At 36.2% G+C, this 22,560-nt stretch overlaps 1 protein-coding gene across 1 annotated transcript; it reads left to right on the forward strand.

The window, feature by feature from the left end:
• The first annotated feature begins 18,736 nt into the window (after positions 1–18,736).
• Positions 18,737–21,984, forward strand: LOC138337235 (3-hydroxyisobutyryl-CoA hydrolase-like protein 5). Its single transcript, XM_069286984.1, has 15 exons — positions 18,737–18,822; positions 18,910–18,991; positions 19,099–19,182; positions 19,287–19,355; positions 19,658–19,721; positions 19,843–20,000; positions 20,110–20,194; positions 20,316–20,401; positions 20,528–20,649; positions 20,743–20,803; positions 20,918–21,016; positions 21,127–21,228; positions 21,348–21,389; positions 21,491–21,606; positions 21,776–21,984. Exons 2-15 carry the CDS (start codon positions 18,917–18,919, stop codon positions 21,795–21,797), a joined length of 1,185 nt encoding a protein of 394 aa, XP_069143085.1. The 5' UTR covers positions 18,737–18,822; positions 18,910–18,916; the 3' UTR covers positions 21,798–21,984.
• The last annotated feature ends 576 nt before the right edge of the window (positions 21,985–22,560 follow it).

Raw genomic sequence — 22,560 nt, forward strand, 5'->3', positions numbered from 1 at the left:
TTGGCACGAAAAATTGAATCCTTCGTCGGGTTTACTGAAGACATTTTGGGAGACCCTACGTTTATGGATTTATTCACACAAATCATGGAGTTGAGAGTGGACGTTGAGAAAGTTCAGGGAGAAATTGGTGGATATCGACAGAATGTTGATAACCACATTACTGAAATCTTAGACTTTCGTACCACAACTACGCAAAAACTGGAGGGACTGCAGAAGGAAAATGAGAACCTTCGTGCAGAACTCGTCGTTTTGTGTCGGGCTATGGCCACGTTAAGTTCAGCTCGTGTTGAATCGTCTAAGGTAAAGATTCCAGAACCTAAGGCCTTTAGTGGCGCAAGGAGTGCTAAGGAACTGGAAAATTTCATCTGGGACATGGAGCAGTATTTTACCGCTGCAAGGGTGCCGGATGCTGATAAGTTGAACATTACCACAATGTATTTGTCGGGTGATGCGAAACTTTGGTGGAGGACTCGTAATGCAGACGACGTAAGTGCTGGTTGTCCTAGAATTGATACATGGGATAAGCTAATCAAAGAAATGCGTGATCAATTTCTTCCTAGCAATGCATCTTGGCTTGCAAGGGATAAATTAAAAAGGCTAAGGCAGACAGGATCAGTGAGGGAATACATAAAAGAATTTACCTCTGTGATGTTAGACATACAAAATATGTCTGATGAGGATAAACTTCACAACTTCATTTCGGGCATGCAAGGCTGGGCTCAGAACGAACTACGAAGGCAGAATGTTAAAGATCTGCCCGGGGCTATTGCTGCTGCCGATTCGTTAGTGGATTTCCGGATGACTCGTCCTTCTACAGACGTCCCCTCCACTTCAAAAACTAAGAAAAAGAATGAGAAGAAAGGGGAGTGGAGAAAGAATAATCGTAAAGAAAATACAAATGATAAAGGAAAGGCACAAATGAAGGATGGGAAAGACAGGCCTAAGAACAAAGATGGAAATTCGAAGGGCTGTTGGACTTGTGGTGGTCCTCATTTGGCCAAATCTTGTCCAAAACGGGAGAAAGTGAATGCTTTGCTTGCTGGTAACGTGAATCAAAGGGAGGAGGATGAAGAAATCGTAGTTGCAATAGCAAACCCATTGGGATTGTCCTTCAATCACATTATGGGGATCAATAATGTTGGAGAAATCTCTAGTACTTCGAATCCTCATGCTTCCTTAATTCATATAGAAATGAAAGTGAAAGAACAATGTGTGATGGCAATGGTTGATACAGGGGCCACACACACGTTTGTAGATGTGAAGATTGCTACAAAATTGGGGCTGAAGTTGTCTAAAAGCCCTTCCTACGTCAAAACAGTCAATGCTAAGGCACAAGCCATTGTGGGCATGGCTTATGATGTGTCTAAGTCAACTGGAAGTTGGGTGGGAAAACATAACTTGATGGTGATGCCGCTTGGTGACTTTGAAATCATACTTGGGATTGATTTCCTAAGGAAATTCCAGTTTGTTCCGTTTCCTCACTTAGATGGAGCGATGGTTATGAAAGGAAGCAATGCTGGTTTTCTCAAAGGTGTTCATCCGTTTGGGGACATTAATAAAGTTGCAAAGAAGAAAGACAAGGGAATGTTGTTGTCTGCTATGTCAATCGACAAAGGGCTGAAGAAAGGTGAAGACACTATACTTGCTGTCTTGGTCGAAGTGAAACCTGATGTGAAGATGGAAGTGCCTGATTGTGTTGCTGAATTACTTAAACAGTATGCTGATGTTATGCCGCCTGAATTACCAAAGAAATTACCACCAAGGAGGGATATTGATCATAAGATTGAGTTGCTGCCTGGTACGGTTGCTCCTGCACCGGCTCCTTATCGTATGGCTCATAAGGAATTGGTTGAACTACGCAAACAATTGAATGAATTGCTTGATGCTGGATTGATTCAGCCATCTAAGGCTCCATATGGTGCTCCTGTTCTATTTCAAAAGAAACAGGATGGAACAATGAGAATGTGTGTAGACTACCGGGCGCTGAACAAGGCAACTATAAAGAACAAGTATCCGGTTCCGTTGGTGCAAGATTTGATGGACAGGTTAAGCAAGGCATGCTGGTTCACAAAACTTGATCTGAGGGCAGGTTATTGGCAGGTTAGGATAGCAGAGGGTGACGAACCAAAGACAACATGTGTAACTAGATATGGTTCCTATGAATTCCTTGTAATGCCGTTTGGGCTGACTAATGCCCCGGCAACCTTTTGCAACTTAATGAACAATGTACTGTTTGACTATCTTGATGACTTTGTTGTTGTTTATTTAGATGATATAGTCATTTATAGTCGAACATTGGAAGAACATGTTAATCACCTAAGTCTGGTTTTGTCTCAATTGAGGAAATACACACTTTATGTAAAGATGGAAAAGTGTGAATTTGCTCAACAAGAGATAAAGTTTTTGGGGCATCTTGTTAGTAAAAACCGAGTTCGAATGGATCCTAAGAAAGTGCAAGCCATTGTTGATTGGCAGGCACCTCGTCATGTAAAGGATTTGAGGTCGTTTCTTGGCTTGGTTAACTATTACAGAAAGTTTATTGCTGGTTACTCAAAGAAGGCAGCGCCTATGACAGATTTGTTGAAGAAGGATACAAAGTGGGTTTGGTCTGAACGGTGTGATAGAGCTTTTCAAAATTTAAAGAATGATATCGCATCTGAACCTATACTCAAATTGCCTGATTTTGAGTTACCATTTGAAGTGCACACTGATACGTCAGACAAAGCAATTGGTGACGTATTAGTGCAAGAAGGTCATCCAGTGGCCTTTGAAAGTAGAAAATTGAATGATGCTGAACAGAGATACTTAACACATGAAAAAAAATGGTTGCGGTGGTAAACTGTTTGCAGGTTTGGAGAGTCTATCTCTTAGGCACTCGATTTGTAGTGAGAACTGATAATGTAGCAAATACATTTTTCAAGACACAGAAAAAGTTGAGTCCTAAACAAGCACGGTGGCAAGAATTCCTGGCAGAATATGATTTTATGTGGGAACATAAACTAGGAAAACACAACCAGGTTGCTGATGCGCTGAGTAGAAAAGAAGTGTTTGTTGCAGTATATTCAATTTCAAAACTGGAAACTGATTTCTATGATAGAATCAGGCTGTGTTCTGCAAATGATTCATTATATGTTAAATGGATGGGTCAAGTACAAGATGGCACTATGAGACGGTATTGGATCGAGGATGATCTGCTCTATTTTAAAGGGAGGAGGATCGTTGTACCAAATCAGGGTGGGTTGCGCAAAGACTTAATGAAAGAGGCGCATGACTCTGCTTGGGCTGGACATCCTGGTGTTGAAAGGATGTTAGCCTTACTGTCTCGTGTTTATTTTTGGCTGAAAATGAAAGATGATATAGAGGCGTACGTCAAGACTTGTCATGTTTGTCAAGTGGACAATACTGAACGTAAGAAGGAAGCAGGTTTGCTGCAACCTTTGCCTGTTCCTGAAAGGCCATGGCTATCAGTAAGCATGGATTTCATTTCTGGATTCCCTAAAGTAGATGGCAAAGCATCTATCATGGTGGTAGTTGATAGGTTTTCAAAATATTCTGTTTTTATTGCTGCTCCTGAATTATGCTCATCTGAAGTTGCTGCTGAGTTGTTCTAAAAACATGTGGTTAAGTATTTTGGTGTTCCGGCTGACATTGTGAGTGATAGAGACACAAGGTTCACTGGTAGATTTTGGACAACATTGTTCAATATGATGGGAACTGAATTAAAGTTTTCTACTGCAAATCACCAACAAACAGATGGACAGACGGAAAGAATTAATCATTTGTTGGAAGAATACTTGAGGCCCTATGTGACAGCAAGTCAACGGAATTGGGTAGCATTGTTAGACACTGCGCAGTTTTGCTATAATCTGCACAAGTCGTCTGCAACAGAAATGAGCCCTTTTGAAATCGTCTTAGGCAGACAGCCTATGACGCCACTGGATGTTGCCAAATCTAAATTTCAGGGAAAGTGTCCAGCAGCATACAGGGTTGCAAGGGACAAACTTGAAATGTTATCTGAGGCACAAGACAGCTTGCGCAAGGCTCAGCGGCGCATGAAGAAATATGCTGACCAACATCGTTGCTCTGTTGAGTTCAATGTGGGTGACAAGGTGTTGCTAAAACTTACCCCACAAATCTGGAAACAGATTGTTAGTAAGACCATACATCGGGGTTTGATTCCTAAGTATGATGGTCCATTCGAAGTGGTAAAACGAGTGGGCGAAGTTGCTTATAGGTTGAAGCTGCCAAAAAGGTTGAAAATTCACCCCACCTTCCATGTGAGTTTCTTGAAACCTTACTTTGCAGATGAAGATGATCCGGACAGGAACAGATCAAAGAGGGCTCCTCCATCAGTACCTACACAGTGTGATGCTGAAATTGAGAAGATCCTTGATCACCGGGTTTTGGGCACAAGTAAGAAGAATACTAAGACTGAATTCTTAGTTTACTGGAAAGGCAAGAGTGCAGCAGATGCTGTTTGGGAGAAAGCAAAAGACCTATGGTAGTTTGATGCTCAAATCGAGGACTATCTCAAAACAGTCTCGATGAGGACATCGAGTTCAAGTGGTGCGGGTGGTCTGTTAGACCCGCAATCTACTTGATCTAACTACGTGCAGACATGCCAAGGACTTGGGCATTGATCTTGGCATGGATGATGGCAAAACAGTGCAACACAAGTTCAAGGTTCTTGGGTGTTGGCAAGGCAGCTTGAACGTGCATGGCTTACGTGCGGGCTAAGGGCATTGGCAAGGCAGCGTGTTGACTTGATGAGGCAAGGCTGTGAAGACTTGGCAATGTCAGGAACAAAGGCAGTTCACCCAAAATTGCTGAAATAAAACTAAGTGTTGGAAGATAGCTAAAATATCCTAAGTGTTGGAAGCTGGCTGAAATATTCTAAGTGTTAGAATGAAGCCTGAAATATTCTAAGTGTTAGAATATAGTATTTCGTGTAGATAAGAATGTAATTTGAATTAAATTCAATCTGTTGGAAAGTTAGTTTTGAACCCTGTGATGACAAGTATCGGACATGTGTCACTTGTAACCGCCGCATGTAACTGCCATTATGCAGAATTTTGATTTAAAGGTGGAAATTCATCTAAGGCAAAAACAGAGTGTTTTCTAGCCTTAGACTAATTTGTGAAGCCTTCCTTTGTATTACTTAAAGGTTAATAAAGGTTGGGACTGGTTCCTGTACATTCTGTTGGTTGTTTGACGCTACTGTTTTAAGTATTTCTATACTTAGTCAATTTTCGTGGGTGCAAGTAGGCTGAGTGTTACAGACGTTTGTAAGACGTCCTAGAGTGGTGTGCGATAAAAATAATTGACCCTCTTTCATCTAGGGTGATCTTATAGTGCCAATATTGGTAGATATGGGAGTGTTCTTGTATTCACTTTATTAATACAAGTTGAAAATTAAGTTTTATGTAAAGTTGGTTGCCTTTGTCTCGGTTTATATTTTGGTGGCTTAATCATATTGTTGTCTACTGTTTTATGTTGTTTAAAATGTCCAAGATTTAGTCTAAAAAACGTTGCTACCTATTTTTCGAGTAAATACCAAAATAGTCCTAAATTTGGTTAAGTGTTCAAAGGCTGAAGTCGACAAAGTTATTGACTGCCAAAGTGGGTTAAATCAGTGAACTATTTATGTTCTTAAATCAGCCCCTTACACTTGGCCATGAAGACCTTGAACACTGGTACCCCACATTAATTATACTTGGCTTGAATTTCTTGAAATGAGGAAAATGAATTTTCTAATGAAAATAAAAAAAAAATTTATAAGTGATATTCCATCTCTTGACCATCCCACTCCCCACCCGATCCCTTTCCTATAGTGTTTTACTAGATAATAAATAAATGTTCTTGGACAAATTATTTAAATAGACAGGTTTATTTCTAAAATAAAAAAAGTGTGTCACGCTATTCTTGAAAGAATAAAAACTGTTGATTTGGTAAATAGTATATTAAATCCCTTTCATTGGAAATTAGCTGAGATTTCTGCAAACTTAAGGAGATTTGAATGGAAACTGTTAATTGCCACAACATACCTTATGTTATCTAAAATTAGTGCAGCAACACAAGTTACTAGTGGATATTTAATAGTTTGATGAAGGACTATTTAAATTATCAGCAATATTTTGACGATTATTTTTTACGTTATTCGTCTTCGAATTTTATATTTATACAGTGGCTTGTACTCAGGTTTTGGGGAATTTTTTAGAGTGAATAAGTTTTTTTGTCTGTCTTTTTCTTGCTTTATATTTTTGATTTTTTTCGTTTTCGTTGGTTGAGGCTGACTTATCTTGGTGTGAAACAAAAGTTACATTAATGTCCATTTTTGGATCGTAACGGGTCCATAACAAGGCAATTCACAAAGCATTATAATCAATGTCTTGCCTTTTTTTGTAATCCTATTTTCATTCATTAAGATTAATTAAGTGGGCTAATTGAACTCATCACCTCATTTTCATTACTCCCCAACACTAGTAATGAATGGGATTACAAAATTCTATAAGTTTTATAAGGTTTAGAAGAACACTTGCCTCAAGTCCAATCAAAAGTCAATTCAAGACTTGAGCCTTTTCTTTCAGAATAATTTTCAGAGCCACACAATCTAATCCAATCACGTAATTATATAAGATTCCAGAATTAACAACACATAATTATATGAGGTTTGAACTCAAAATCTTAACTAGAAAGTATTACTTAGGTCATTTGAAACTCGTTGTCGCAGACAATTTCGAAAATGTAGGAAAAATTTACATTTACCATTTTTGTTTTGAAACTCAAGTTCGTGAAACGCCTTGTCATTTGTTAATCAAAATCCTAAGTTTTGTAGTTAAAATTCATAAGTATTCAAAGGGAATTGAAATTTTAGGGTCACAAAAGCTTACCAAAACGATTTAGCACAAAAGATCTTTTCAAACTCGCCTCCGAGGGTTTTACAAAGCTCAAAATGGAGAAAAATGGATAAAATCCCAAGGGTGTCAGGCAAAGGGGGTCTCAGATGTAGCAAAAGTGACCTATGGTTTGCAAAAGCAAACCCCGAAAAATTTCGGCCTGTACTTTATGAATTAACCTTCATTGCCGCGAAGGTCACGATCGCGAAAAGGCCAGACACTATCGCAAAGGTCTGGGATCTCACCTCCCTCACTTTTGTGATTAGTATCTCGCAATCACGAGGTTCACGAAACTAAACACCCTATCGCGATCGCGATGTGTAACAAACTCATACCTCAACCCAATTCAGTCAACAAAAAAATCATCGAATGAACCATTGGGATTCGTTCGAATATGCACTTTGACTAATCTCGAAGTTTCAAACTCAATGGATCCATCAAAATACAAATTTGAGGAAGGTCTCCTTGACCCAACATCCGTGAAAGTCATAAGAAACTAATATAACGTCTAAAAAACCTAAAACAAGCTCAAGACTTCTGAAAATTCAACCAAGACCTCTTTTGAGCCTAAAATAATCCCCAAATTCAATGGAGCACTTGAAAATTTGATTCGAGCAATCAAATCCCAAATATTGACCAAAGTCAACTCAAGGCTAAAACTCCACAATTTTCTAACATGGGACCAGAAATCCAAAAAAAAAATCCAAATTTGAAACTTACAACTCTCTTAAACCAATTCTCACATCTAAAAATTGATGGAATTAACGAAATTTCATTCCGACACTCGAAATTTTATTAGATACCAAAAAACACTTTTTAACAACATTAGCCTTTCAAATTTCAAAATTCCCAAAATTCATAACTTTTCAACTTAAAACTTGAAACTAATTTCAAAACTCACTCAAAACGACTTGGGATCAATATTTTGTAATTTTGTAAAAATTTTGAACGGTAATTTTGTAAAAATTTTCAAAAATGACTGACAACACGACAATAGATACCAAAACAATCTATTTCTAATTTCATACAAAAATATTCAAGCAATTATCATAACCCAAACAAGGGTATTAGAGCCTGTTTGGCTCAGCTTAAAAGCTGGTCAAACTAACTTCAAAGCTGGTTTTTGACTTATTTAGCTGTTTGGCAATACTCAAAATAACTTATTTTAAGTTAAAAAAAAACTTATTTTAAGCCAAAAGTTAAAAGATGGGGTAGGGGTGCTTTTTTTTTTTCCTAGCTGATAAGTTGTTTTAAGTTGACCACATTTTTACTTTTTTGCCCTTAATATTTTTATACAATCTCCGAATTACCCACATAACCCTAAAATCTCTTTCTTCTATTTTTCCCTCTTCACGTGTGGATGATAGACAATTACTATTACTAATGAATGAAAATAAAATAAATCTTAAATCTTTCAAGTGATCTATTCAAATTATATATTATTAAAATGTAAAATAAGTTGCACATATAACTTAAATAAAAATTTATATTCCTCTTATAAATAATTTGTGATAATAAAGAAATATGTGAATGATAGACAATTATTATTACCTATGGATGAAACTAAAATAAAATCTTAAATCGTTCTTTAATCTATTCAAATTATATATCTTTAAAATCTATAATAAGTTTATATTCCTCTTATAAATAATTTGTGATGAGAAAGAAATATGTGAATGATAGCAAAATATAATTATTTACGGCTGTAAAATATAAATTAATTAACTTTTATTATGTTAACAGCTTTTAAGGGTATTTCAGATATTTTGATTTAAAAAGCTGTTTATCAGCACTTATTTGCCAAACACACCAACAACTTTTTTTTAACTTCTGCACTTTTATCGAAACGCATAACTGGTTATTTTAAAAATAAGTTTCAGCACTTTCAAAAGTACTTTTTTAAAGCTGCTCTAATTAAGCACATCCAAACGGGCCCTTAGTCTCTGATGTTCATAGCAACCTTCAAAAGATTTATTATGAGAAAAAAATAGAAAAAAAATAATACAAGTCTTTTATTTGAGTGGGTATTTTAGTTAATTCGGGTGAGTCTATTAATTATGGATATAAACTAAATAAATATAGGATAGGTCACAGGTGTTTAATATTGTCATATGTATTCCATCGTTAGTAGAAAGGATACATATACCCCAAAACTTGGATGGTAAGGACATTAAAGTCCTAAAAATATAACGAAGAGTATTTAAATATCATTTACGACAATACTAGAATATAATTATCCTTTTTTCATTCACTTCATTGCACTAAAGTCACTTTATTACTTTTTAAAATGAAGATATCATTCAATTTATTATGAAAGTCACTAAGCAATTTTTTGTAACCAAAAGTCATGCAACTTTACCTTAGTATCACATAAAGTCATTAGGACGAAATAAAAGAGATACACTCAACTTATTATGAAAATCACTAAACAATTTTTTTAAACCAAAAGTCACACAACTTTACCTTCATATTGTTGGAAAAGAAGTACAGAGAAATATGGAAATAATAAAAAAGGAGAAACAAAATTGCGACTGCGTTTTAGTTTTAGATTAATTGGAAGTACTCAAATAACAAAATATGCCCACGTGATATATAGGCTAAGAGATAAATAATTAATCCAAAAATATAGATCATGTAACCCACTATGACACTTAAATAACAATTCTAATAAAACTAGAGTAAATATAGGAAACTACTTAACAAAGACCCAAAGACTAGTTCTACTAAATTACCCATGTCCCTATTTAGTCAATCTTTTTGAATCACTTTTTAACATTCCCTCTTGATTCAAAACTACATACACCAAAAAATCCTCTGAAGTAACAGAATTTCTCCTCCGATGAAGCCTTTGTCAATACATCAGCCAACTGCTCTTGTGTGCTAAAATATTCCAATAATATTTCCTCCTTTGCTACCATGTCGCAGATGAAATGATAACGAATATCAATATGCTTTGTCCTGCTGTGAAATATTGATTTCATTGTCATGGAGATAGTTGTTTTATTGTCACAAAATATCTCTGTTGCTCCTCTTTGCTCCTGTTGAAGATCAACTAACACTCTGCTTAGCATGACGGCTTGACAATCTGCTGAAGTTGTTGCAATGTACTCAGTTTTTGAAGTTAACAATGATGTTGTAGCTTGCTTCGTTGAACTCCAACTAACCACACTTGAACCTAGAGTAAAAACATTCACCGAAAAAGTACGTCTATCGTCCAATGAACTTGCCCAATCACTATTTGTGTACCCGCACAATCTGAAATTATCAATTTTGGAGTGCCAAATACCAAAGTCCAAAGTTCCAACAATGTAGCGCAAGACTCTTTTTGCTGATCCATAGTGTACCTTTGAAGGTTAATGCATAAACCTAGTTATAACACCAATATGATATGCAATATCGGGTCTAATATGCGTCAAATATATTAAACCTCCAACTAAGCTTTTGAACCTCTTTGCATCCGTCAATTCTTCTTCACTTACATGTTTCGATTCTCATTGATATTCATTGGAGTATCCACATGCTTGCAATTAAGCATGTCAAATTTATTGAGTAGGTCTCTAGTATATTTTCTTTGTGAAAGAAATATTCCCACTTCAGTTTGATGGAATTGAATAAGTAATGTAATAAACCATATCTAACGTCTCAAAATCATTCATCATTTTGAACTTTAACTCTTCCAGAAGAGAACGAGAAGAACTAGTGTAAATGATATCATCAACATAAAGGCAAACTATAATGAAATCATTACTATAACACCCCTCAAATAACTTAGGTGAATCTAGAATATAAAATGGTTGTCATGACTGTCTAATCCTAAAATGGTCCAAAATGTGGTTTTGAGGCAGTTTCTAGAGCTTTAGATGCATTGGAAGTCAAATGTCAAAGGACGACCAAGACGTTCGACGACTAAGTCACCTATGTGCCTCATATGTGCTTATATGCTTATATGTGTGTTTCCTAAGTTAATAAGGTCATTATATGAGTTATTATAGCATTTATAGGCAGTGTGTCAAGTTTCGTGAAGTTTGGAAGTCAAACGTCCAAGAACGTCCATGACGTCAAAAGATTTGCCTTGAAACGACCTTGTGTGTCTTGACATGTTTCGTCAAGTTTCACGTATTCGTTTTGGATGAAATTCATGTAAGAGGTCCTAAACTCATATACAAACATATTTTGATTGGAAACGTCCAGGTGAAAGTCCCCATGGACCAACCAAGGGTCCTTGAGGAAGGACCCTTCTCAAGAGCCAAGGCTGTCTAGACCAGGCCCCAAACGACTGAGGCAAACATTGTTTAAAATAATTTTTCGTACTCATAATATTTTTGCTACTGCTTCTTTTCTAAAAATAATTTTCCGTATTAAATCTATTGTTGTTCTCAAAATAATTTTTTTGCCTAAATAAATAAAATTTGTTGTCCTAAGTTATGTTTTGCATTAATAATTAAATTCTCTATTGTTTTAAATATATGTGTATGTAGATCATACTCGTTGCTACTTGAAAATAAAAATAAAAATTCTTTTATGTCACTAATAATCGATCACTCTAATATTAGTTCAACACTAAAATGTACTTCATGTTATATTTTTTGCCTTCATAATTAATCTTTGCTTTGTTATTATCACTTTGTATGCTCACAATCTTAGCATGAGAACCTACCTTCACCATTATGTGTTATTTGCAAGCATGTCTAATTGATTTTTAGAGGTCAAATTGAGACTTGTATTGCTAAAATGACCGTCTTGTTTGCCTTGTTTGTTTGACTTGGTGTCTAGGAGGGTCTGATATTCTATTTTCGTCTTAACTCATCCTTTAGGAGTCCAATGCCTCTTGGACATTAAGTTGGGACGATTAGGCACCTTTTAGGTACTTTATGCATGCGGTAGTTGGGTAGTGGTAGTTGACCCTATGGAGATGATGACATCGACTCAGGCTTGAAAGACAAACTTTGGTTTGTCTGTCCTTATACAGCAACCTATCGAAAAATAAAAGAAAAGTCGAGTGCTGATCCAAAAGTCTCTTAGAGTCTCTCTTCCCTTTTATCCCTTTACTTGTTTGTTTTAAATTATATTTATTTGGGGTAGATTAAAATAAAAAAATAAAAAAATTGTTTTGTTTATTTATTTGTCTCTTTTCTATCCTCTCGTTTATCTATTTATTAATTGTTTAGTATACCTATTTTATTTGTTATCATTTAGTCTCACATATTTAAATATTAATTAAAATAATAATATGAGTTATTTGTTCGATTTGTTTAACACCTAGTCTCGTATGTTAAAATAAATAAAAATAAACTTGATTACTTATTTATTGATATCACCTAGTCTTGCATGTTTAAATTAAAAATAAAATGGTCTTATTTGTTTCATATTTCTTATCACCTAGCAAGCATGCTATTTAAATAAACTAATAATGAAGTGACCTTAATTGCTACTTGTAACCCCCACATAGATTGTATGAGATATGACCGGGACCCACATTTGTGGACCTTGAGGGATGCCTAACACCTTCCGCTCGAGGTCATTTGAACCTTACCCTAATCTCTGGTTCGTTGATGTTGAATGCCTTGAATCGGACCCGTTACTACAGAAAGGATGGGGGTCTCGCTGTTAAGGCCCCCGGCCCGACGGTATACAATGTTGTTGTATTGGGCCCTTAATTATCTGTCAATTCTGTATTTTGGGCCCAAGCCTATTAGGGCGTAGCTTAGCACTATATATAGACGCTATGACAAACCCTATTCTGTAATTCTGTTTTTGCCTCTCCATAATAAAACAACTCCCCCTCTTCTCGTGGACATAGCCAATTTATTGGTGAACCACGTAAATCTGTTGTCTTATTTTTCGCGTTTATATTTTCTCGTATTATCTCAAATTTCGCACAACAAATTGGTATCAGAGCCTCTCGGTTAATCGGTGTTCTTGAAGAATTTGAGATGTCTGCTTTGAACGTGAAAATCGACAAATTCACAGGGAGGAACAGTTTCAGTTTATGGCAGATCAAGATGCGGGCTTTGTTGAAACAGCAAGGCTTCTGGGCGCCGTTGTCGAAATATAGAACGCCGTTGTTACTCCTGAGATGGAGATTCTGGAGGAAAAAGCACACTCGACGATCATGCTGTGTCTCGCAGATGACGTCATCACGGAGGTCTCGGATGAAGAGACTGCTGCTGGTCTATGGTTGAAGCTGGAGAGTTTGTACATGACAAAATCTCTAACCAACAAGCTGCTTCTGAAACAACGTCTATTCGGTTTACGAATGGCTGAAGGTACACAACTCAAGGAACATTTAGAGCAATTGAATACTTTGTTATTAGAATTGCGTAATATCGATGTGAAGATCGAGGATGAAGATGCTGCCCTGATTCTGTTAGTAACTCTCCCAATGTCGTTTGAGAATTTTGTTCAATCATTCATTGTTGGGAAAGATACTGTGTCGCTGGAAGAAGTCAGATCGGCCCTTCATAGCAGGGAATTACGGCATAAGGCTAACGGCACAAGTACGGACATACAGCCTTCCAGTCTGTTCACCAGTAGCGGAAAGGGAAGGAAAAATGGCGGAAAGAAAAATAAGCCGATGTCGAAGGGTGCAAAGCCGGATGATGTTTGTAATTACTGCAAGGAGAAGGGACATTGGAAATTTGATTGTCCGAAGAAGAAGAAGCAATCGGAAAAACAATCAGTTTCTGCTGCTGTTGCTGAAGAAGACACCAATTCTGAAGAAGACATTGCCCTAGTTGCGGATGAGCACACTCATCATTTAGATGTATGGGTTCTCGATTCTGGGGCATCCTATCACATCTGTCCTAGGAGAGAGTGGTTCACGACTTATGAGTAATAGACGGAGGCAGCATCTCGATGGCCAACAGTTCTGTCTGCAAGGTTGTTGGGACAGGCTCGATCAAGATAAGGACACATGATGGTAGCTTCTGCACATTGAACGAGGTCAGGCACGTTCCATTGATGACGAATAATCTGATATCTCTCAGTTCTTTGGACAACAAGGGATTCAGCTGGTCAGGAAAATATGGAGTCTTGCGGGTCTGGAAGGGTTTAAATCTGATTCTGAAAGGTGTCATGCGTGGTACTTTGTATTTTCTACAAGGTTCCACGGTTACAGGTTCAGCCCATGTTGCATCGTCAGAAGTTCACCAGGAGGATATGACTAAGTTATGGCACATGAGAATTGGTCATATGGGTGAAAGAGGGATGCAAATTCTGTCAAAGGAGGATCTTCTTGCTGGTCATAAGGTTAAGAGCCTAGAGTTTTGTGAACATTGTGTCTTTGGAAAACTACGTCGCAACAAGTTTCCAAAGGCCATTCATAGAACTAAAGGCGCACTTGATTACATCCATTCTGATTGCTGGGGTCCATGCCGTGTTGAGTCTTTGGGAGGCTGCAGATTTTTTGTGTCCATTATTGATGACTACTCAAGGATGACTTGGGTGTACATGATGAAGCATAAAAGTGAAGCTTTCCAGAAGTTCAAGGAGTGGAAAATTTTGATGGAAAATCAAACAGGGAAGAAGATCAAGAGGTTGCAAACTGATAATGGGATGGAATTCTGCTGGTCTGAATTTGATCAATTCTGTAAGGATGAAGGGATTGCTCGACATCGTACAGTCAGAAATACACCACAGCGGAACTCTGTAGCTGAGCGGATGAATCAAACACTTCTGGAGAGAGCAAGGTGCATACTCTCTAATGCTGGGCTAGATAGAAGATTCTGGGCAGAAGCGGTTAGTACAACTTGCTACTTGATTAACCGCGGACCACATACAGGCATACAGTGCAAGACACCTATGGAGATATGGTCAGGAAAGCTGCTGATTATTCAAATCTGAAAGCTTTTGGTTGTACGGCTTACTATCACGTCAGTGAAGGTAAGTTAGAACCAAGAGCTAAAAAGGTAGTATTTGTGGGCTACGGAGATGGAGTGAAAGGTTTCAGAATCTGGTCTCCAGCAGAAAAGAGGGTTATTATGAGCAGGAACGTTGTCTTTGATGAAAGTTCTCTGCTTAGAACCATTGTGAGGCCTACAACTACGTCAGAAACTGGGAGTCGTGATAAACAGGTGGAGTTTCAAGTCATTCAGAATGAGAGCGATTTAAAAGAACCTGAAGAGGAGGATCAAGAGCCACAGACAGAAACTGATATCCCAGAATCTATGCCATCAGATATCCATCAGAGTATAGCTCAAGATCGGCCAAGGAGGGTTGGAGTTCGGCCACCTACGAGATATGGTTTTGAGGACATGGTGGGTTATGCACTGCAGGTTGCTGAAGAGGTAGATACATCTGAGCGGTCTACTGAAGTCATTTTAAGTCCTGATTATAAAAAAATGGTTTGCTGCTATGGGAGATGAGATGGAGTCCCTACACAAGAATCAGACATGGGATCTGGTCATACAGCCTTCGGGGAGAAAGATTATTACTTGCAAATGGGTTTTCAAGAAGAATGAAGGGATATCACCAGCAGAAGGAGTCAAGTATAAAGCCAGGGTTGTTGCCAGAGGTTTCAACCAAAGAGAGGGAGTGGACTACAATGAGATCTTCTCACCAGTGGTCAGACATACTTCCATCCGAGTGTTACTAGCGATAGTTACACATCAGAATCTGGAGCTTGAACAACTTGATGTGAAGACAGCGTTTCTACATGGAGAGTTGGAGGAAGAGATATACATGACTCAGCCGGATGGTTTCCAAGTTCCAGGGAAGGAAAATCACGTCTGCAAGTTGAAGAAGTCCTTATATGGACTTAAGCAGTCTCCAAGGCAGTGGTACAAAAGGTTTGACAGCTATATGGTGAAGTTGGGCTATACTCGGAGCTCATATGATTGTTGTGTCTACTACAATAGGCTCAAGGATGATTCATTCATCTATCTGGTGCTTTATGTAGATGATATGCTGATAGCTGCAAAGAAGAAGTCTGACATTCAGAAGCTGAAGGGTTTACTTAGTGCTGAGTTTGAGATGAAGGATCTGGGAGCCGCTCGGAAGATTTTAGGGATGGAGATCATTAGAGACAGAGAGAGAAGGAAACTTTTCTTGTCACAGAGAAGCTACATTCAGAAGGTCTTGGCTAGGTTTGGCATGTCTTCATCTAAGCCTATTGATACCCCCAGTGCTGTCAATATCCATCTCACTGCCATGTTCACTCCACAGTCAGAAGAAGAGAAGGAGTATATGTCACGAGTCCCTTATACCAGTGCCGTAGGAAGTTTGATGTATGCTATGGTCTGTACAAGGCCAGATTTAGCACATGGAGTCAGTGTAGTGAGCAGATTCATGGGACAACCAGGGAGAGAACAATGGCAGGCTGTGAAGAGAATTTTCCTGTACCTTAGAGGTACATCTGACGTTGGTCTCATTTATGGAGGTGATACTCAGTGCTTGGTTACTGGCTATTCTGACTCTGACTATGCTGGAGATGTTGACACAAGAAGATCGATGACTGGCTATGTGTTTACCCTTGGAGGATCTGTCGTCAGTTGGAAGGCAACTTTGCAACCTACAGTGACTTTGTCTATTACGGAAGCGGAGTACGCCTTGACAGAGGCTGCAAAAGAAGGGATTTGGCTGAAAGGGCTGGTTAGTGATCTTGGTCTGCATCATGATCAGGCTACGGTGTATTGTGACAGTTTGAGCGCAATTTGTCTAGACAAGGATCAAGTCCATCATGAGAGAACCAAGCATATTGACGTAAGGTATCATTTTCTGAGAAGTGAGAAGAGAATCAAGGTGAAGAAAGTAGGAACTGCTGATAATCCTGCTGATATGTTCACAAAGCCGGTTCCACAGAGCAAGTTTCAACACTGTTTGGACTTGCTCGACATCAGAAGCTGTTAATTGCCCTGCGAGGCAATTCTGAGGAAGAGGGGGAGGCCTGGCACTATCATAGTGCGTCTGAAGAATCTGTTCGGAGAATTCAAGTCAAGGTGGAGATTTGTTGAATGCCTTGAATCAGACCCGTTACAACAGAAAGGACGGGGGTCTCGCTGTTAGGGCCCCCGGCCCGACGGTATACAATGTTGTTGTATTGGGCCCTTAATTATCTGTCAATTCTGTATTTTGGGCCCAAGCCTGTTAGGGCGTAGCTTAGCACAATATATAGATGCTATGGCAAACCCTATTCTGTAATTCTGTTTTTGCCTCTCCATAATAAAACAGCTCCCCCTCTTCCCGTGGACGTAGCCAATTTATTGGTGAACCACGTAAATCTTTTGTCTTGTTTTTCGCGTTTATATTTTCTCGTATTATCTCAAATTCCGCACAACAGTTGACATTAGCTAGACTTAGTTAGGTTATATAGGTGCTCTAATGAGCCTTAATTCGTTAGGTGGCGACTCCAAACTCAAAATCCCAAAAGAGTTGTTAGGTCGTGCACAAAACTCATTTTTATAAAAAATGGTGCGCGAAGAAGAGCATCGAAAACGACATCAAGAAAAATACTGGCACACTGCATCAACTTCCTTTATGTTCACATCAAATGAAGAATAAATTGAAGATTATATTGCAAACACAAGGCATAAGCTTTATTTGCTTTGCGTCAAACCGATCGAGTTGACGTCAAATGTCAAGGAGAACAATTAAGTGTCGACACGGTAAAAGACACTGTCTTCCATTTTAATTGCATTTTTATGCTGACGATTTTTATCTCAGCCTTTGTCGAGAGCATCCAAAAGGATGAATTCTCCAAAAACAAACCACAGGTGCGGACGACATCAAAAAGGATGCAGCACAACGTGGAACCTTTTCTTACCAGCGAACTGGGACATAGTCCAAAAAGGAGTGTCAAACTCTTAGGGCGCGAGCATAGGAGCAACTTCCACCACAATCAAACCACACCCCTATCCGAAGAGATGTGGGTTTTTCTTTGACTTTTAACAGTTTTGGTCTTGCATCTGGAAATTTTGATATTTACCGAAAGCAAGTTTCCTAAACTCGCATCAACATGATCTAATTAGTCTCGTCCCATTGTCATCTCTAGTAGTGATTTGATCAAAATTTCCTAAACTCGCATCGACCTAATCTAAGTCTCGTCTCATTGTCATTCATAATAGTCGATTCTAATTAATTTGAGTTTGAATTAAGTAGAATAGCAAGAGGTTGTTGCAACATGCATCATCTTAGGGGACGTGGAGTTGTAGGGATCCCTCAACTCTTTTTTTCTTTTTGGTTATAATATAATTATAAAATCAAATGAGCTGTACTTAGTTATTTTAAGTTAGCACAAGATTTGTACTCAATTGGCAAATCTATTTAAATAAACAAAATTTGTTTTTTAAAACAAAAAAAAAAAATGTGCCAAAACATATATACATTCTTGAATGAAGAAAGTGCTGAATTGGTATTTAGTGATATTTAATTAAGTAGGAAAGCTATTTTTCCTAATAATGATTGACATTGATAAATTTAATAGTTTGATGAAGGATTATTTTAACTATCAGCAATATTTTGATGATATTTGTTTACACTTAAAAATATCCCACTAATCACTAATTAACTCAATAAAAAAAATAGAATATATATGTTTTGCACCCCAAATATGATACCAGTCACTTTACTTAAACTTTTTTCTCTATATTTTTTAATAGGATTTGATCATTTGTTGCATTCACGTAAAGTTTAATTAGTTGACATTTGAGATCATTCACTTATGAAGGATTCTATAGCTGTTTTTTTTGTTTTCAATTATTATAATTAAGGTTGAATTTAATTAATAGATCTCATTCAGTTTAATACTATTAGAATGATTTCTTTCACATTAGAGAGAGAATGAGGGAAAATTTATTTTTATTAATAATTGTTCACGTGTAACAATATATAAAGTTCCTTTTCCATACACAAATTTGAGCAACTAACTTATTATTTCACATCTTCCATACTATCAAAAATCAAATTTGAGAATTCTATTTTGGTTAATCTGGTAAGTGAAATTAATCACCAGATTATTTGTTATCGCAAATTTTAACCTTTTAATTAGAGTTATTAATTACTTGTTCGTTTTCTCTAGTATTGATATGGCAATAATATCTATTCCTAGTAGCACCACAATGTTTCCAATGCCTCAACAAGTATTGAGACAAAATAAAGAGGTAATTACAACGTTACTAAAACAACTTATTAATGTCAAAAATATTCTTCGATATTATGGATCTTCGGTCCGATATATGTAGCTTAATATATTTTTGGTTGTCATTAGGTTGTTATGGCTGAGGAAATGGGTTGCGCTAGAATGCTCACCTTGAATCGGCCTGATAATTTAAATTATATATCAGCCAAAGTGGTATATATTTAATAATTTATACTATATACTATATATGTATGGTTATAAAATGGCTATTGCAATGTTCACCTTAATTTTAATTATTTTTTTTAATATATAATTAGGCATTAGCACTCGGGCAGAACTTTGAGAAATATGAGAATGATGATAATGCTGATTTTGTAATCATCAAGGTAAGGACTTATTAAGAAGTATCTATTTTGCTTTTTTTTTTCTTTTTTTTTTATAATTCATAAACGTGTCCTTTTTACTTGGTATTGGCTGACATCTATACCTTGAAATGTGCACAAACAGACACACATACGACGTCATGTAATATGCAAATTATCATGTAGGATCGACGTGCATGGGTGTCTATGTGTTTAATTGTTGGAAGGCAATAATTGTCTGTTATAAGGACAAGTTAAAAGACATTTATATGTATTATATCTTTTGGTTTTGCCAATTTAATTCTCATTAATTTGCACATATATAGGGGGCTGGTCGTACTTTTTCTGCTGGTGGAGACTTACATATGTTCTATGATGGACGAAACACAAGTAACTATTTTTTTTTCATTTGTTACTATATATATGTTAGAACTATACTATTGAAATTATTAATTAATTACTACATGTTCAATTCATTTAAACTAATGAGTATATTAATTGTTTGAATTAGGGGATTCTGGCATTGAATGTATTTATAGAATGTATTGGCTTTGCTACCACATTCATACTTACAAGAAACCGCATATTGCTCTTGTTCATGGAATGTCAGTGGGTGGGGGTGCATCCTTGATGACTCCAATGAAATTCTCTGTTGTCACTGAGAAAGCGGTCAGTACATATATCGTATACTTATCTTATAAATGATAATCTGATTGTACGAATTCAATCGATATTTAATTTCAAGTCGTCTAACCTTTTTGTTGATGTAACTTTACAGTTTAGTTCTACTCCTGAAATAAATATAGGGTTCCATCCAGACTGTGGCTTCTCATATATGCTTCCGCGTCTTCCAGGCCGACTAGGTAATTAAGCGCTAGACTTGACTCCTACCTTGTATATTAATACCAAATAATAATATATATGTAAAAGAGAAAGTACCTCTCCAAAAATATGTTAATTAATTAATTACATGTATGTATGTAGGGGAATACGTGGGCTTAACAGGAGAAAAACTAAGGGGTAAAGAAATTGTTGCTGCTGGACTAGCCACTCATTTTGTTCCTTCACAGGTTAGTCCAAACTTTTCCTTTTCTTCAGAAATTCACCATACACTACAACAAATATTATATTGCCGCTAAAAAGTTTTACTACCTTTAATTATCTCTTTTGCTCATATTTTTTTTTTCAAATGCCAGAAATTATTTCAGTTGGAGAAGCGTTTGGTGAGCCTTAAAAATGGAGATGAGGATACAATTAGATCAGTCATCAATGAATTTTCCTCAAATATTCACATTGATGAAAGAAGTATCTTGAACAAGTAATGTCTCATATAATTAAATTATTATTTTGAAATTTTGCTTTGAAATGAAATATTGAGAGTAACATTTTTATTTTTCAAATTTATGTGTAGGTTGTCCATAATCAATGAGTGTTTCTCCAAGAATTCTGTGGAGGAAATTATCGAGTCATTTGTAAGAATTAATTTTTCTAATTACATGATATTTTTAAAACTTTCTACCACATTGCATACTAAGTGAAAAAATATTCAATTTTTTTAAATGTATTTTCTGCACTAACTTTTTCAGGAAGCTGAGGGAAGCAGAAAAGGAAATGATTGGATTATGCCAGTACTTAAAAGACTAAAGAGAGCATCTCCAACATCATTAAAAATAACATTGAGATCGGTAATAAATCTTTTATTATGCTTATTGAACTAGAAAAATAACTTTATCAAGCGCTCAAAACTTTATAAGCATACAAAAATAACCTTACCTTTATTCCTATGTTTTTTTAGATACGAGAAGGAAGAACACAAACTATATCTGAATGTTTGAGGAGAGAATTTAGAATTTCAATGAACATACAACGAGCCATAATATCTGGTGACTTTTATGAGGTAATTAGTTTACAAATTCGTTTAAGTAAACTCAATCTTATCATGTACAGCATATGTAGAAGCACACTTAATTTGCAATTACTAATATAAAGTTCATGAAATATTTTTCACATATGAAGGGCATAAGGGCTCAGGTAATTGATAAGGATAAGTCTCCAAAGGTATGCACCTTTTTTTCTTAGTATATAAGTAATACTTAGTATTTATCAATATTGAATCATGTGCTTTATTATTAAAATATTTCTCTTTCATTTTTATAAAGTGGAACCCTTCAACTCTTGACAAAGTGCATGATGATCAACTTGACTTAATCTTCAAGCCATTTGAAGATCATGACATGGAACTTCAAATTCCTGTTGATGAAGAAGAATTATACAGGTTTGAATATTGGAGTGATCATATATCAGTTGCATTTTATCCAACAATAGATTTTGCAATATATTATTATTATTATTATTATTATTATTATTATTATTATTATTATTATTATTATTATTATTATTTAATAGTCATTAATCTTGCATATATTTGATCTAATAATTAACAGGTGGAGAGGAAAATATGAATAATTCAAGCTATTCTCATCTCAACCAAGTGAACGTTCAATAGGCATTCCCATCAGTGTCGTCTCGTGAAAGTATCTTTGTATAACTTGTTTTTTGTTATTAGTAAAATACAACAAAGTATATAATTATTTGTTCCAAAACATATATGCAAGTATACGTGATCTCCAAATAATATAATGATTTGTAGTCAGATATTGATCTCATGGCAACTTGATTTTACAGTTTATCAAATTCCAAAACAACATTCATGCAATTACTCCAAAACAAGGGTATTAGCCTCTCATATTCATAGCAACATTCAAAAGATAGTTATATGCTACAAAGGTCTAACAAATTATTTGAGTGGGTTTTTTTAATTGATTCAAGTGGGTCTTTTAATTATGGATAGAATTGATTAAATAAATATTGAATATGTATTTAAGATTGAGACATGTGTGCACCGTTAATAGAAATGGTATATACATCGCAAAACGTGGACAGTAAGGACATCGATGTCCTAGAAATATAACAGAGAATATTATTGAGATACCATTTACGATAATTAAAAAATATAGAAGGTTAAAGTTGGATCCATAATTCCTGAAACAATGTCAAGTGTCATCATCCGAGTCTACAATCCCACCGAGACACGGTATTTAAAACCACGAGTGATCCCCAAGCTAAACCTTGGCATATCATATGATATAAAAATTGAAGCGGATGTTGTAAACTGAAAGAACAAATAAAGTAAAGTTCAAGAATAAGTCTTTTACAATTGAATACTAAT

Source organism: Solanum lycopersicum, chromosome 7 (assembly GCF_036512215.1).
Source record: "Solanum lycopersicum chromosome 7, SLM_r2.1".
Classification (NCBI taxonomy): domain Eukaryota; kingdom Viridiplantae; phylum Streptophyta; class Magnoliopsida; order Solanales; family Solanaceae; genus Solanum; species Solanum lycopersicum.